General features: G+C 38.0%; 3 protein-coding genes and 3 non-coding genes across 7 annotated transcripts; 1 reads left to right on the top strand and 5 right to left on the bottom strand.

Annotated features, from left to right (window-relative positions):
- Positions 1–751: 751 nt before the first annotated feature.
- LOC137738111 (large ribosomal subunit protein uL22y) lies at positions 752–3,468 on the bottom strand. Its single transcript, XM_068477725.2, has 7 exons — positions 3,303–3,468; positions 3,120–3,156; positions 2,954–2,994; positions 1,535–1,765; positions 1,341–1,443; positions 1,185–1,252; positions 752–1,058 (listed from the first exon to the last, which is right to left on the bottom strand). The coding sequence occupies exons 1-7, from the start codon at positions 3,303–3,305 to the stop codon at positions 993–995; spliced, it is 549 nt and encodes a 182-aa protein (XP_068333826.2). The 5' UTR covers positions 3,306–3,468; the 3' UTR covers positions 752–992.
- On the bottom strand, positions 2,013–2,155 carry LOC137738541 (small nucleolar RNA snoR74). The gene has a single exon (XR_011068984.1). It is a non-coding gene; the product is annotated as a small nucleolar RNA snoR74 (small nucleolar RNA).
- LOC137738540 (small nucleolar RNA snoR74) lies at positions 2,195–2,337 on the bottom strand. The gene has a single exon (XR_011068983.1). It is a non-coding gene; the product is annotated as a small nucleolar RNA snoR74 (small nucleolar RNA).
- On the bottom strand, positions 2,379–2,520 carry LOC137738542 (small nucleolar RNA snoR74). Its single transcript, XR_011068985.2, has one exon. It is a non-coding gene; the product is annotated as a small nucleolar RNA snoR74 (small nucleolar RNA).
- Positions 3,469–5,670: 2,202 nt separating the features above from the next.
- On the top strand, positions 5,671–7,002 carry LOC137738108 (putative F-box protein At4g17565). Its single transcript, XM_068477718.2, has one exon. It carries the CDS (start codon positions 5,760–5,762, stop codon positions 6,975–6,977), a length of 1,218 nt encoding a protein of 405 aa, XP_068333819.2. The 5' UTR covers positions 5,671–5,759; the 3' UTR covers positions 6,978–7,002.
- Positions 7,003–7,628: 626 nt separating this feature from the next.
- On the bottom strand, positions 7,629–14,775 carry LOC137738104 (uncharacterized). 2 transcript variants are annotated; one of them, XM_068477713.2, is made up of 21 exons: positions 14,318–14,775; positions 14,048–14,133; positions 13,854–13,955; positions 13,540–13,646; positions 13,357–13,457; positions 13,111–13,198; positions 12,617–12,705; positions 12,125–12,264; positions 11,867–12,023; positions 11,622–11,757; positions 11,333–11,429; positions 10,760–10,889; positions 10,352–10,411; positions 10,087–10,205; positions 9,813–9,937; positions 9,298–9,522; positions 8,934–9,094; positions 8,335–8,498; positions 8,121–8,203; positions 7,944–8,029; positions 7,629–7,864 (listed from the first exon to the last, which is right to left on the bottom strand). In XM_068477713.2, exons 1-21 carry the CDS (start codon positions 14,528–14,530, stop codon positions 7,721–7,723), a joined length of 2,613 nt encoding a protein of 870 aa, XP_068333814.2. In that variant the 5' UTR covers positions 14,531–14,775; the 3' UTR covers positions 7,629–7,720. The 2 variants fall into 2 exon arrangements, with proteins under 2 accessions (XP_068333814.2, XP_088538511.1); XM_088682385.1 differs by having other exon boundaries at positions 13,540–13,566; positions 14,318–14,727.
- Between the last annotated feature and the right edge of the window lie 10 nt (positions 14,776–14,785).

The following is a 14,785-nucleotide window of genomic DNA, read 5'->3' as shown; positions in this document are numbered from 1 at the left end:
GGCCTGCGATTTCAAACCCATCATCCTCTCTCCTCCAAAGTTTCTTTTCCAGTCCCCTACTATTTGAGCTGTCAACGATCCAATCACGTCAACATCTTGTGTTAACTTTTTTTATAGAAAGAGAAAAAGGGGAAGTGAGAGAAGAGAGAAGGTAAGGGGAAAAAATTTGAAGGAAAGAGAATTCTACTTCCAAAATTATAATGACGAACCAATGCCAACTCCTACCAATAGCATCAGCCCACGTTTTGGTCTCTGCAAATCCCTCTATTTTACACACATTGCAAGGCGTTCAGTGTCGATAAATAAAGACGTGTAAATTTTATTCATATGTTCTCATTCCCTTGGTATCGGACACCACTTGGTGGTGTCCCTGTTACCACATAAGTTGTTCTCCTATCGAGGGAATTTTTGGTTAACTTTGTGTTAAAATTCTATTCAATCCCATTTTCCATAAGAGTAGGGAGATTAAGAAAAAGCTCCCCCTTACTAATACGGGTAAAGGTTTGACCGAGGGTATTTACTAAACTAGAAGCATTTCCAAGTTACCTTCCCAGTTTGAATCATGTTTCCGCTTCTAACAAAAGCACTTGCGGTAAACGCATTCCTAATCACTAGTTATAGAAGCTCAATTCAACCCTTGATTTCAAATCAAAAGCGAGCGATCATGCTTTCCTTGGTCACACAACGATCAGACAGTTTAAGTTTCCGAAATTCGAGTTTCCGATCTGTTCCAAAATTTATGTTTCAGAACTTTTGCAAGGGACAACAAAATGACATTGAATCAATAATAGGGCATGATAAAGTCGGTTACATTATGAAACTATCTCTAGCATTAGTTTTCAAGCACATTCCCCAACCAAAACATAACTTGGTACTAAAACAACACGAGGCCGCAAAATTGTCTATGTAACATCTCAAACCATGTAAAAAGTAGAGCTAAAAACCCTCATCACAGGAAATCAGCAACTCTTTGATTCGTCGAATGATGCGCTCTAAGAGGAAGCACCACTTCTGAGAGCAGCCTTCTTCGATTTGCTGGTTGCCAACTGGCTCCCAGGCTGCAACGATAACAGATAATCAAATTACTTCACGACTTGCAACACGCATTTTCAACAACATTAGAGGTACTTGATGTATAATTTTCCTTTTTTTTTTGTCGACTTGATGTATAATTTTCAAAATACCTCTTTCTTAACGGGTTCTTCCTTCTCAGACAGGATCAGCTCAATATGGCAGGGAGATGACATATATGCTGCAATAGGTTTAGCAATATAAATCAATATCAAAACAAAGATTCTCAACAATAAAATAAGATAGGGGGATAACCGCTTGGCACTTACGGTTGATTCTTCCGTGAGCCCTGTAGGTTCGGCGCCTTTGCTTCTGTGCTTGGTTGACCTGGATGTGAGATACAATCAGGGTATCAACATCCAAACCCTTCACCTGAAAGAAAGAATAGAAATTATTAGTCTTTGTGGAAAATAGAGATCACAATACCAAAGTAATACGCAGAGTGTAAGATGATGCAACACACTTCAGCATTGCTCTCAGCATTCTTAAGCAAATCTAATATGAACTTGGCGGACTTGACAGGCCAGCGTCCTTGCCCATTGGAATGCCTGTTCTTTGCCTGGGCAGTACGCCCAACACCACGGCAGAAACGACGGAAGGGAATGGCCTGCTTGTGAGCCAGAACATCCTCCAAATATCGCTTTGCCTTGACCAAGGTTAACTTTCTGATAGCAAATGCAGTTTCCCTCGTGTTCTGTTAAGCACAACAGCAACGCAAGTCCAAACCTCAAAAATAGTTATTGAAAAAAATCTAAAATTGTAAAAACACGTGTGTAAAATTGTTTTTACAAATGTCAACACTCACATACAAGGGAGCCAAATCATGTTCCTACTAAGGCCAGTTGGATGCAAACACAAGTACCATCCACCGATGATATACATGATTCATTAATTACTTCTTATACTAGAGTTATGAAAATAAACATATATAATTCATGCGCAAATGTGGCGTCATTAACTGAACCTTCAGTCACAAAAATGCAACAGATGCAAAGTACAGAGGTTCACCCAAAAACAATGCAATTGATTTTCCTGAAGTTTACGGGAGCTAAGTTCACAGAAGGTAACTAAGCCCTGCTTTTTTAAATCAGGTTTCAAAAATTTTAAAAACTTAAACATGACCAAATGTAGCATCATTAACTGAACCTTAATTCACAAAAATGCAACAGATGCATAGTACAGAGGTTCACCCAAAAACAATGCTGCTGATTTTCCTGAAGTTTACGGGGGCCAAGTTCACAAAAGGTAACTAAGCCCTGCTTTTATGAATCAGGTTTCAAAAACTTGAAAAAATTCATAAATGACAAAAATGTGGCATCATTAACTGAACCTTCAGTCACAAAATGCAACAAATGCAAAGTACAGAGGTTCACCCAAGAACAATGCTAGTTATTTACCTGAAGCATACAAGAGCTCGGTTCACATAAGGCAACAAAGCGCCGATTGTTTGTCCGACAGGATTCAAGAAATTAAATTAAATGCACGTACATGTGTGTGTGTGCGCGTGTACGTATATGCATATAAAATCACCAAGTTTGTGTCAATCTTGACCAAATTGTCCAAACTTAAAAAGCCCGACTACTCCTAACTCGCAAGACCCGTAAAACTAGAAACCAAATGTTTTCTGACTAAATTGCACACACATACAAAAACAAGCAGAACGACACCACCAATTCAAAATGATACATGTATTACTTAATCTCTACGCAACAACGAAAAACAGTGTAGATTCATTCAAATAAGCAACAGAAACCTAAACAAAAACGCCACATTGCACAACCAAATCATCACATACTTGAACAAAACAAGGTAGAACAAAAACCCAAAAGCATGTAACTTCGAAACATTAAACTCTACGACCAACAAATAATAATAACAATACCTTGAAATGAACCCTCAGGTCAGAGCCTCTTGCTTTGCAAGCTGAAACAAACGAAATCAATGAAACCCCACATTCAGATCATAACAATTTTCCCAGAGAAACGAAACCAAGATTCGTATACAAAAACCCATTCGATCTGTAACAGTAAAACGATAAGAGGACATACACTTCGTGATATTGTCGGGCTCTCTTGAGTACTTCACCTGAAAAATAAAATAAAAAACAAAATCACTGTCAGTGCATTTGAAGGCGCGGAGATTCAGAAACGGACTAGATTTCGCGCAGGAGAGAAGGAGAGAGAGAGAGAGAGAGAGAGAGAGAGAGAGAGGAAGGAGGTGAGTAGGGTTACCATGGCGGCTGACGGGGCTTCTGCCTCAGTGAAAGGGTTTACGCTTTGCTTATACTAGCAGAGGAGGAGAGTTCGTGTGGGACTTCTGCGTATATAAACAAATGGAAATGAAACCCTAGTAATAACCAGACCTAATAGGCTAATGGACCCTCACTTCGGCTGCTTTGGGCTTCATGGCAACCACGAAATGTTTGTTAAGTGGGCTCCCTTACAAACCCACGACCAATTCAAACATAAATATATAAAAAAAAAGCCAAACCGTTGTCATTTTATACTATGGTCTAGTGGTATTCCTCTTCACTAGTAAGTGAGAGGTCTTAGTTTTGATTCTTGCCAAAGATGAATTTGAACCGCATTATTATGATGCGCCCATTGTGAGGCTTAGCCCACTCCCCCACCACCTTAATGTAAAAAAAAAAAAAAAAAAAAAAAAAAAAAAACCATTGTCCTACCGGCATAACCATACCGACAATAAAATTAAGTACATACTAGTTAGCGTTTCATGGCAGTAACAGAAAGCAATCATATTTATGTAACCAATTTTTCTACTCTAAACAACTAACCATCTAACTCACTAACATTGTTGCTCTACTAAAAAATAGTTGATTGAGAAGGTAGCTAGTTCCATGTGTGATCTTCCTCAATTTATTAAATTTTTTTTAGTACAACGATATATTTTATACTAAGGGGAGGGGGGAGTTTGGCTAAACCACACGATGGACAACCTAATTTGGTATCGAATTTCTGTTTACGAGATTTGAATCTAAGACCTCTTACTTACCAATAAAGAAGAATACCACAAAATCGTAGTATTTAGTGGCTAGTAAATTCCACTACTCTAGCTTACATGTCGGAGGTCAACTGAACTCAGGTCTCAAATATCAAGTGAATGCTCTCATCTCACCAAGTTGAGCTACAATTTTCTTGCATTTGTGAGAAGTTAGTCCAATATCATCGATGATATCAAATAATTTATGCAAATCTTTTGATGATAGCCGATACACTAGCTAAACCCACCTACCGCCATTGCAATCAATTCCGATCACTCAACCACAACTTTCTTTTAAGTGATTATTTATCACAGTAGTTGAAAGGTGTTGAGCATTTACATGACGACGTGAGCTTGAACTCTATTGTAACCAATTTAACATCAAATCTAACAAAATCTATTATTTAAAAAAAAAAACCCACAATTTTCCCGTTAAAAATAGTTTAAAATCCCAAACAATTTTGAAAATTTTAAATTCTTCCAAAAAGAAACAAGAAGAAAGGAAAAAAATGCTAATAAAATTTCAGATCCCGAAGAACACAAACAGAAAACATCTAAAAGTCGAATAATAAAAACGGAGATTGAGGAAAGAGAGGGAGATGGCGGAGAGAGGGAGTTTCATCATGCGAATCCGAAAAGCAGTACAAATATTTGACAGAAAAAAAGTCCACAAATAGAATAATTCACCCTTTGCTCTCCCGTTTTTCGATAACTGTATCTCACGGCCACACTAATGCAAATTTAGATTCTTTCTCTTTCTATTTCTTTCTCTTCTAACTCTTCTTTTAATTTAGATCGTTCATAATAAATCTAATAGTTTAGAGCCGTGCCACATATTTAATGAGCCATATTTTATTTCTTTTATAATTTTTGTTCAATCATCCTTTCTCTTCTTCACCACTGTTCACACCACCACTTACCCTCTTCCTCTTTCACTAGCCAGTGCCACCCATGATTGTTTGTCTAGATTACAGGAGGGGATGGGAGGTGAGAAAAGTAGGAGGAGAGGGAATTCTCCTCTCACTAATGCACCACATGCTCCTTTCTTTACTCCTTTCTTATTAATCTATCCATTTTTACTTTCTATTAATAGCTGCTAGTTTCATGGTTTGAGTTATATAACGTAAGAAAAAATTCTAGATTTCTTGGTTGCCACATAATTATACGGTATCAGGGTACCATATATTGTGGCAAGTGATTCACAATATCTAATTAAATAAATTTATTAATTGATATGATATGTGTACATCAGATATTAGTACAAAAATGTGATCTCTCTAGCATTTTTTATGAGCAATGGTGATAAACGAGAGAGAAATAGAATATTAATTTAAGGTGGTGCTATTTAAACACTTTTTTTTACCTTTCACACATTCCTCTCAATTTTTAGTATTCGGATCGAATGAATTGAATAAAATCAATGAACAAAAATTAACAATGATATGTGAAAAGAAAAAATGAAAGTGCGAAGAGGACCCACATACAATATTAATTCAAAAAAAAGGTGGGCCCAAATACCAAAATATAAGCACCAATGGAAGGCCAATCAAAGTCAACCCTAAGCCAAAAGCAAGCCACCAACCACCCAACAGATAAAAACCCTAATTAACAAATGCAAATGATGCAGCCACAAACAAAAAACATCGGAAAGGTGTCTGAGAAACCACTCCACCATTGCACGGAGGAGGATGAGATCAAGTAACACAAATTCTACGAAAGTACCAAGGTGGTCTGAGATCCCACCAGAATTACTGCAGTTGCTCCTGGAAAAGCTTCCCTCATATTTCGTCCACACCCTTCGATTCAAAGCTGTTTGTCCTTCTTGGAATCACGCTGCAAAATCGTACGTCTCCGGCCCATCTTACACACCACTGCCTCAATCTCCATGGCTCATGCTCCCCGCTCAACGCCGGAAGAAGCGCCTCCCTAGTGATCCTGATGTGGAGGAGGAGGAGGGCTGCTTCTTTAGCCTAGCTGAGGAAAAGGTTTACAGGATCAAGAGGAATGTGTTTAGAGGCTTACGTGACGACTCTTATTGGTCTCGGTGTGTGGGATCATCACATGGGTGGCTAGCTATTTGGAATCCGAAAGCCGGGGAGATATTCAAAGAAATCATTTACCTTGCCAATCCAATTTGTGGTGAAAGTCGGACGCTTCCTCCGTTGCACGTTCCTCACATTTCCAAAGTTGTCCTATCCTGTAACCCCTCTCGCAACCACAACTTTGTCGTTTTGGTGGCGAGTCACGGCGGGGGTGTAGGACGTCTAGAATTCTATAAGCATGGCGGAGGTAACACTGCGTGGACCAAGCTAGACTTAGTTAGAGAACGTAAGTACTGTGAGATTGTGTTCCACAATTGCCATTTGTTTGCATTATGCAGCGACCACTCAGTTCATGTTTGGGACTTCGGTGAAACCTACAATCATCCCAAGAAAACCATGGAGTTACAACCTTTGATGGAGCAAATGGTTTACGGTGATGGCGACGGCATAAGGCATCGGTTGGTGGAGTCGATGGGTGAGATTTTGCTTGTGGAGCACGGACCGTTGCTCTACCCTAGTTGGGATGAAATATCAGTGCCCTTTTATGTCTACAAGTTAAACTTTGATGCCAAAATGTGGGAGAAGGTTGACTCTTTGGGCGATCGTGCTATATTTCTTGTTGAAAATCTACCAGCCACGTCGTTATCCACCCATAAATTGCCAGAACTCGAAGAAAACTCGATTTACTTCACAGCTGAGGTGAGTGACTTGGTGCCCGATGGGCGGCCTTGTGATTTTTTTGAATTTCATCTTGGAGTATACAATTTAGAAACCAAAGTTGTTAAGTCGCTCTATAAATCTCGACTGGCTGAGAACAGAAATAATAATTCGGAACCCGTTTGGATTGTTCCCAATCCACAGTGAGTTGAATAAAGTGGAAGCTTTTAAACATGTTTTGTTTTCGTCTACACAGTACAGTACACAGCTAGCTTAGATTAGTTACAAGAAAGAATAACGTTAGGTCGACCAATTTTTCGGACCAAATTTGCCAATTATGTGATGTATCGTCAATAGAAAATAATTACGTGAGAGGAATGCAAGCATGATTTGATAACGGTAAAGAGGTAAAATTTGATAACGGTAATGACTACGAAAACAAATTTTCTGATGATGATGACGATAAGATTAATAACCTACCAAGTCTCGAAGATTATACCTTGCGCTTTCTTATATATAGGTTGAATTTTGTTGATGAGAAGTGGGAGAACGTGGAACGCTTGGGTGGTCGGGCGTAATGTTTGGGCGAAAATCAGACAGCAATGTCAGCAATCAACTCGGGATTTTCCAGAAATCGAGTTCTTCGATTTACTTCACGAACTCGTTCATCACTCGTTTGGTTTGTTCCCAACGGACGGTGATAGCTGCACAACTAGTGTGCAGCGTCCAAGTACAATATTTTCCACAACTCATTCGGGAAAACATATGTAAACGCGCTCTTAGCGGATTGATCGCTTCTGTGTTTCTATGTTATGTCGCGTTTATTATTTGATATACGTGTTTTAAAGCACACGAATATTGTTATGCGAGCAGAAGTTAAGAATCTTATTGCAGAACGTTTGAATGAATATTTCAAACTCGTCTTTAGCATTGCAGAAGTTAAAATAAAACTAGAAGATATAACTCGACAAGAAGCTCGAGTAAGCAACGACATCCACCCACTCCGGAAAAAGGCCTCTCAGCTTCTTTGTTTCGTCAACTATATATTGGTCTATGACAGCAACATCAACCCTCAAATCTTCAGAACCGCTAGCCTGCAATTATCGAAAGCAAAATTTTAGAAACGGACAGAGCTGGAAGAAAATAAATTAACACCAGTTGAAAGAGTTTTACCTCTAACCAGAAGTTCCAATTCTCAGAGCTAGCTCCACTAAGCCGGCATATATATGACGGTGGACCTCCATCATTTGTTTCAGTAGCTGTTGCAATTTTTCTCAAGCATAAGCGTACACTGTGTGAAAAGGTAAATGTGTCTATCAAAAAATAAAAATGCAAAAGACATTCCGTTACCTGGAAGTGTATTGTCTGCAAATGACCAGCTCGATAAAGGGCCTGTTATATTGACGACGGTAACCCAAACCTCCTCCAAGGAACTGACATGAAGGTATCACAAAAAGCTTTAAAACTTGCAACCGAAATTAAAAGAATAATCCAGAAAAACCATATAGAAAGCCTATTCTGTATCCAAGAGTAGGTCATGAATGTGGTGGTTTGTTTTACTCACCCTAAAGACAGTTGCAGGTATACTCTCCGAGATCCCTCGCTGAAAACCTTATGTGGCTCATAAGTAGACAGATGGGGGAACTGTTTGTATTGCTTCAAAATACCATCACTTTTTGCAGGGAACTTCAAGCTTCTAGAGAACAAAAACGACACAGGAAAAAGTCCCTAAACATACATACAAAAGGCCATCAGATAATTTTTCATCCATGGTGCCCATGTTTCAAATTAATATTGAACAATTAACTGAACATAGCAATTAACGTGCACGAACAAGTTATCCATGGATTACAGTAAGGCTGTAGGGTTGCTCTTGAATCTCGAGTACATCTTACGCTAGTTTGAATGGAAGAATTTGGAATGAGGACTTATATTTGTTTTTAGTGAGAGTATAGACATATTTTTGCTGAGATAACATTGGTAAGAAGTTCATTCAGGTAATAGATCATAGACACAAAGAACAATGATTGCATGACATGAGGACCACGGGTAATACTCTAGGATGAGTGATCCAATCTCAAGGATAAGCACTAGAGATTAAAAAGGTCATAGAAGGCTGTCTTTAATAGTAAATTGACGTAAACTCATTACAATCTTACATACCATAAAATTCTCCCGCTGAGATAAATTTGCAGTTTTAAAAGATAACTCTGAAGTAATGTGCAATTCCTTTGCCGCCTCCGGTGCATGTTTAAATAGGAAAAGTAAAGAATTGGAATCTACGACAGAAAAATCATAGCTCGACTCCACAACCTGATTTGCATCTGTCACACAGAAGAAAAACTGTTTGCATAGGGTGTAGGACAAATCCAATATAAAGGAAAGCAAAGATGAAAAGTAAAGAAATAAATAACTACTAGTTGAAACTAATATTAGTTGGATGGATTTGCAAACATTTTAAAAACCATGGCCTGCTTCATCTATCATAACTATCACATAACAGGTTAGCTTTCGCTAGCATGGATACCTGCAGTAAGAAACGTATGCTGGAAAACAATCCTCTTAGGAGCGTCCGCACTGTAGGGAAAGAACTGAGATGACAAAGCCAAGCCTAGCACACTAATGTGCAGCAAAACTTGCAAAATGGATGACCTAGCTAACCAGCGACCAGAAATAGGTATCAGAGGGCCTACACACCAACCAGTCACAACTCCAACTATTGCTGCCATCGCAACATCAGGAATAAAATAACCTGCAAGAATATAACTGAAGATTAAAAGAAGATTTTTGTTGAATTTTTGCATAACGGGAATCCAAAGTACTTGCAGCATAATTCAAAGTATCAGAATGAACCATATTTAACAACAAAATCTTAATGATCTTGTTCTATTACAAGCACAAACCACAAAGTATCATACAGAATTATGATCCAAATGAAGACCATATATTGATTCAAGCACAAAAAACCTTGAACAACACAATAAATTAAATGTGAAGGTAACACATACCAGCAATAAAAAATGAAATTTCAAAAATACTAACCATATGGAGGTGGCAAAGCACCCATCATACCCAGCTTTTCGACCAGAAATTGTAAAAGAAATCCACCAAAATATACAGAGTATGCAAGGCATGGAACTATAGGTAACATGTAAAACAATGTTGACCTGAGAGAAATGATATATGTTCAGTTAAAGAACTGTAATGTCTTTTCGAACTGTGAGAACAGGACTAAAATGTTAATGAGAACTGTAAGAAAGGAAACGCACAAACAAACCAGTAACATTATAACTTTAAGAACTGTGGAAACCAGTACCTGAGTGACTGGCGACCAAATAACTTGACTGATAAGCAATATGAAATCCATCCAGGAAGCATAGATACGGACATTGAAAAAGTCAAGAAGCCTCCACTGAGCCCACCTAAAAGGTAAGCCTGCTTTCACTAAATAGTTTTAGCTGTCTCAGGGTGAACTAAACAAATATGAGTTACGCAACTTAAGTTCATGATTCATCCTTTTAAGTGATCAGTAAAACTTTTAAGTGAAACCATCTGACGTAAAAGGTAACCATGCTACTTACCATAGTTAATATAGCGTATAATCCAAATGCTCCCCAAAACCTCGCTTCATCAGATAAAGCCTGCAAGGTTCAAGCGTATGATAATTTATTTGCTAACTTAACATACTGGGATTACTGATATGCACAGGCATTACCCAATAGGTCTACAGACTGAAATAGAGACATGATATCACCAAATTAATCTATAAGGTAGAAATATAAGCCCATGCAAACTTTACAGGTCATAGCTTCAAAATCTTTTCTTATTCAATGCAAGCTGATTGACAGACAAGAGAATGTAATAAATGGGAATTAAAAGAAATCTATAAGTTTTCAACGAATACATAGAAAAAGAAAAAACATTTCCCCACAACCTTCTTCTATTGAAAAATAAAGATAAACTTGGTCTTGTCTGGTGCATAAGAGTACCTCCTTTAAAGATTTGAGACCTGAGGCATCTTGGGAGAGGGGAAAGCTACTCCAAATAATTCTGGGAATCAACATACCAACAAGTGAGCAGGGAATGAACATCAAGTAAGCCAAATATGGATGAGCAAACCTGCATTTGACCCAAAAGGTCAGTGAGAATTTCAAGGTATAAAGTGCATCTTCAAAATACACATCAGGAGCTTAGATAAGAGTTCTTTTCTCTTCTTTTTGTAGGACCTACAACTAGTCGACTAGAAATCATACTTTAACTTCATTTACGAATACAATATGATCCAGAACTTCAACCAAGAAAGGCACACTAATTCAATTGAGTTGGAAAAAACTTTATCCGGAATCACTATAAACCTTTGACTAAAATGGGCAGCCCTTTCATCAATGGTATGTGCTTCACTGATGTGTCTGACCAATGAGCATAATTAAATTCTACTGAAAAGTTCAACTTTGATAAAAAGCTAGACTCATACAAAAATCCTTACGGAAAAGCTCAATGCTATTTCAAAAAACAACAGGGCTATAATTTATAAGGTTAAACTCAACAAAATATGAACCCACCAGTTCATAGCACGACTAGTGAACAGCAATCTCAGGATGGCAAAGATAACTGGAAATACAATTGCCAGAAGAATCCCAGTGGCATGGAAAATTGTTCCTGCAAAATTAACAAATTGGACAACAATGTTGAAAATTCTTGATAAGATGTCAAAGTTTACAAAAGACAGACGTGAGTTAAATAATGAATCCAGCGCACCAAGTAGATAACCAAATTTTTCGGGTGCAACAACTAGGACTCTTAGCAATAAGGTTGCATGAAGGTGTTCAAATTGAAAAGTAGTGGATTTACCTTTTGTAAAATCACAGAAAGTTGAAAAACAAGAAAGGAGCCCACGATTCTGATTGTGGCTAAAAATGGGCATGGCTAAGAAGATGGCAATAGGAATACTGTGAAGTAGCATGGCTACCTTCCGTGTATAGTATATCTGTAATATTCATCATTAGAGAGTGAGGACGAGTATCACATATCAGCTGAGGACATGTCAAATTAACAGTATCACGAAAATACCACAAATCACCAGCTTTGTACCGTACCATAAACAATGATAAATAATCAAAGAAAACAGCATGCTCTCCATCGTACTGATATCCATTAGACTCTCTTTCATGTATAACTTGTAGCTTAGAAGAATTGGTGAAGGCCTTAATTATGCTAACCAAATTCTCTCCACGAGCTTGCATACTTCCAGGTCTGGAGGCATTGGAATGTATCAGAGGAAGTGCTTAGGGACAAAGTGGTTCGAAAAATCAAATTAAGTAAATATGTACCAAAATAGCAGTTGTAATGCGTACAATAGTCTCTCCACTGTATCATAGGATGTATGATAAAAATAACCACCAAGAAGAAAGATAATATCCAAGCCTGGAATGTTGCCATAATCTCGAGAAAAAATCCGGAAATCTGTATCTCCAGGAATAACAGGAAAAACATCCTGCAGATGGCACAGAATGTGTTCATAAGTATGTCAACTTATAAAATAAGACAAACTAAAAAAAAAAATATATTATCTGAATTAGTATTGCCACTAAATATTCTAAAGGTACTAGAAGATCATAGCGTTATAATGGGTAGAATCAAGTGAGTAAAAAATATCACGCCTATCCATTTTCACTATTAATATGAAACTGGAGTTACAGAAAAATTTACCTGATGCATTTATCAGGAGGCAAAACTAATCACTTTAAAAACACAACAATGTATATCAAATGAATGAGCAAGTGAGAATAAACTGCACCCATCAAAATGAAAAGTGATAAAAAGTACTGCAAAAGACAAATATTAACCTGAGCTGCGCTATGTGCCATGGGATATACGGCTGATTCAGCATAGACCTGAGAGGGCCAGGAACCAGGTCCTGATTGACAAACTAAATCTGCAAAAGTCAAGAGTACAGAAATCAACAGAGAATGTTGCAGCACCAAAAAATTCCAGTTTGACAAATCCATGAAAATAAAAATGAAATTCATGTTTTCTGTAGTAAAGATGACAATTCCAGAATGTAATCAATATTTATGCCAATAAGGTCACATCAAGAGATCATCTGGAAAAGATATTTCCCAAAGCAAATGCATCCCATCTGTTCAAGACAACTTAAACTATAATTCAGTCATCCAAGCAAGGTAGTTTGAGTATTCTAGGTGAAAAACTGTTCCTAATTTATCAAAGGAAAGGAAAAGCAATAGCCATCAACTAGTGACACTCTGGAATAGCAGCAACAAGTCAAACAAACACCTAAACATCTTGCAGAAAATAATATTGACAAGTGATGATATCCTACCAGGACCGCCTGTCCCTGATGCCTCCACATTTATAAAAGCCCCAATGGTATCACGCCATTGATGTGTCTTCATGAAGCCATGAGAACCCTAATAGGGTAAGAAATCACCTCCAATGAGCTTAAACATATCAGATGCCAATAAAAAGCTCAAAATTTATTTTTTTTAATTTTTTTTTTAACTATATAAAACCTGAATTGGTAGCAAATGATTCAATTTCCAGACTAAATATTATGGAAACAACTTACCAACAAAAAAAGCTCTTCAGCACCATTAAAAAGAAAAATAACAGGCCGAGGAGGAACCCATCCAGAATCCACAATTAGCCTCGCTATTTCAAGCATTGATGCTGCAAAAGAATAGGAAAATAAAGAAAATGGCATGAACATGCATGAAATGATTAAAAAAAATTAAATTTTGTTTCTACCCACCTACACACGAACCGCAATCAGCAGCACCTGGGGAAGCAAGTGGACTGTCAAAATGTCCATTTAACAAAACTGACGGTTCATCGTCTTGTGAATATTTCGATGATATCCTGCCATTGAATAAAACTTAATGTGCAGTGACATTTTCTAAACTGCAGCATGATGAAAACATCAACGCCGCTACATTACTCATCATATTCCTATAACTTTGATAAACACAACATAGATACTTATCACTACGGCAATAAGTTGTGACAAAACCGAGACCGGCAGCATATTGATAAGAAATTAAAGTAATCGAAAATGTGTATAGTTACCTCATCACAATATTTGTGTGGTTTCTGTAACCAAGAGAAATGCTATGGCCCAGAAACATCATATTAAAGGTTCCATTAACAACGGACTCTTCTATCTCAATTCTGCAAGTATAAAAATTTAGGCACCATCATCACGGAACTCCAAAGAACAATGAATAAATAATAAATAAGCAATCTTTATGGTTTATACAGACCTAATATTGGACCCAGCTCGCTTCTTTATCATTTCCAACTGCCCTGTAATGTATCGAGCAGCTTCTGTCAAGCCAGGACGCCCTTCCTATCAACAAATTAGGAAACTGCAAATAAGTACCTCAACCCATAAACCAAACAGTGTACCCAGTCTCTCCAAACAATGGCGAATTCAAATCAAACCCAGAAAAAAAAAATCTCAAATTGTTTTTTCTTCAATTTGGACAAAAAAGGGATAAAAATGCAGTGAGGGCATTGAAAAATGAGCTCACCTGGCGGCCGTCGATCTCTTGGGTCAAGACTCGAACGTGCTCGACAGCTCTGGCTTCCGAGAAGCGATCGAGAGGAGCGTCGATCTCGAGCGGCTTGATGAAGCGCATGTAGAGTATGGAGTGAACCAGCGCCGCCATGAGGCCGTACGTCACCACCAAAATGAGCAGGAACTTGAAGCCGGCTGCGTCGCCGGGGCTGAAACCCAACGCCATTTTTTTGCCGATCTCTCTGCAGTTGGTGAGTCTGCGGATTTGTGGAGTGACGATTGGAGATGGTGGGTTTTGGTTTGGAGAGGTGAAGGAAGTCGGCGAATGGAGAAGTGCGTACGCATAGAACTACCTTCCCCGCTAAGGGACGTTGTGATTGTCTAGAAGCAGGCGACTAATACGAAGTTGTGGAAATTGCGGGCTGTTTGGACGTTTTTGGACCCTGTTTTAAATATTTTAAGAAAATCTGTGGGATTTTAA

This window comes from Pyrus communis, chromosome 13 (genome assembly GCF_041283825.1).
Source record: "Pyrus communis isolate YQ-2024b chromosome 13, ASM4128382v1, whole genome shotgun sequence".
In the NCBI taxonomy this organism is placed as follows: domain Eukaryota; kingdom Viridiplantae; phylum Streptophyta; class Magnoliopsida; order Rosales; family Rosaceae; genus Pyrus; species Pyrus communis.
The sequence above is the reverse complement of the archived record's forward strand: the minus strand, read 5'-3'. Positions and strand labels throughout refer to the sequence as shown.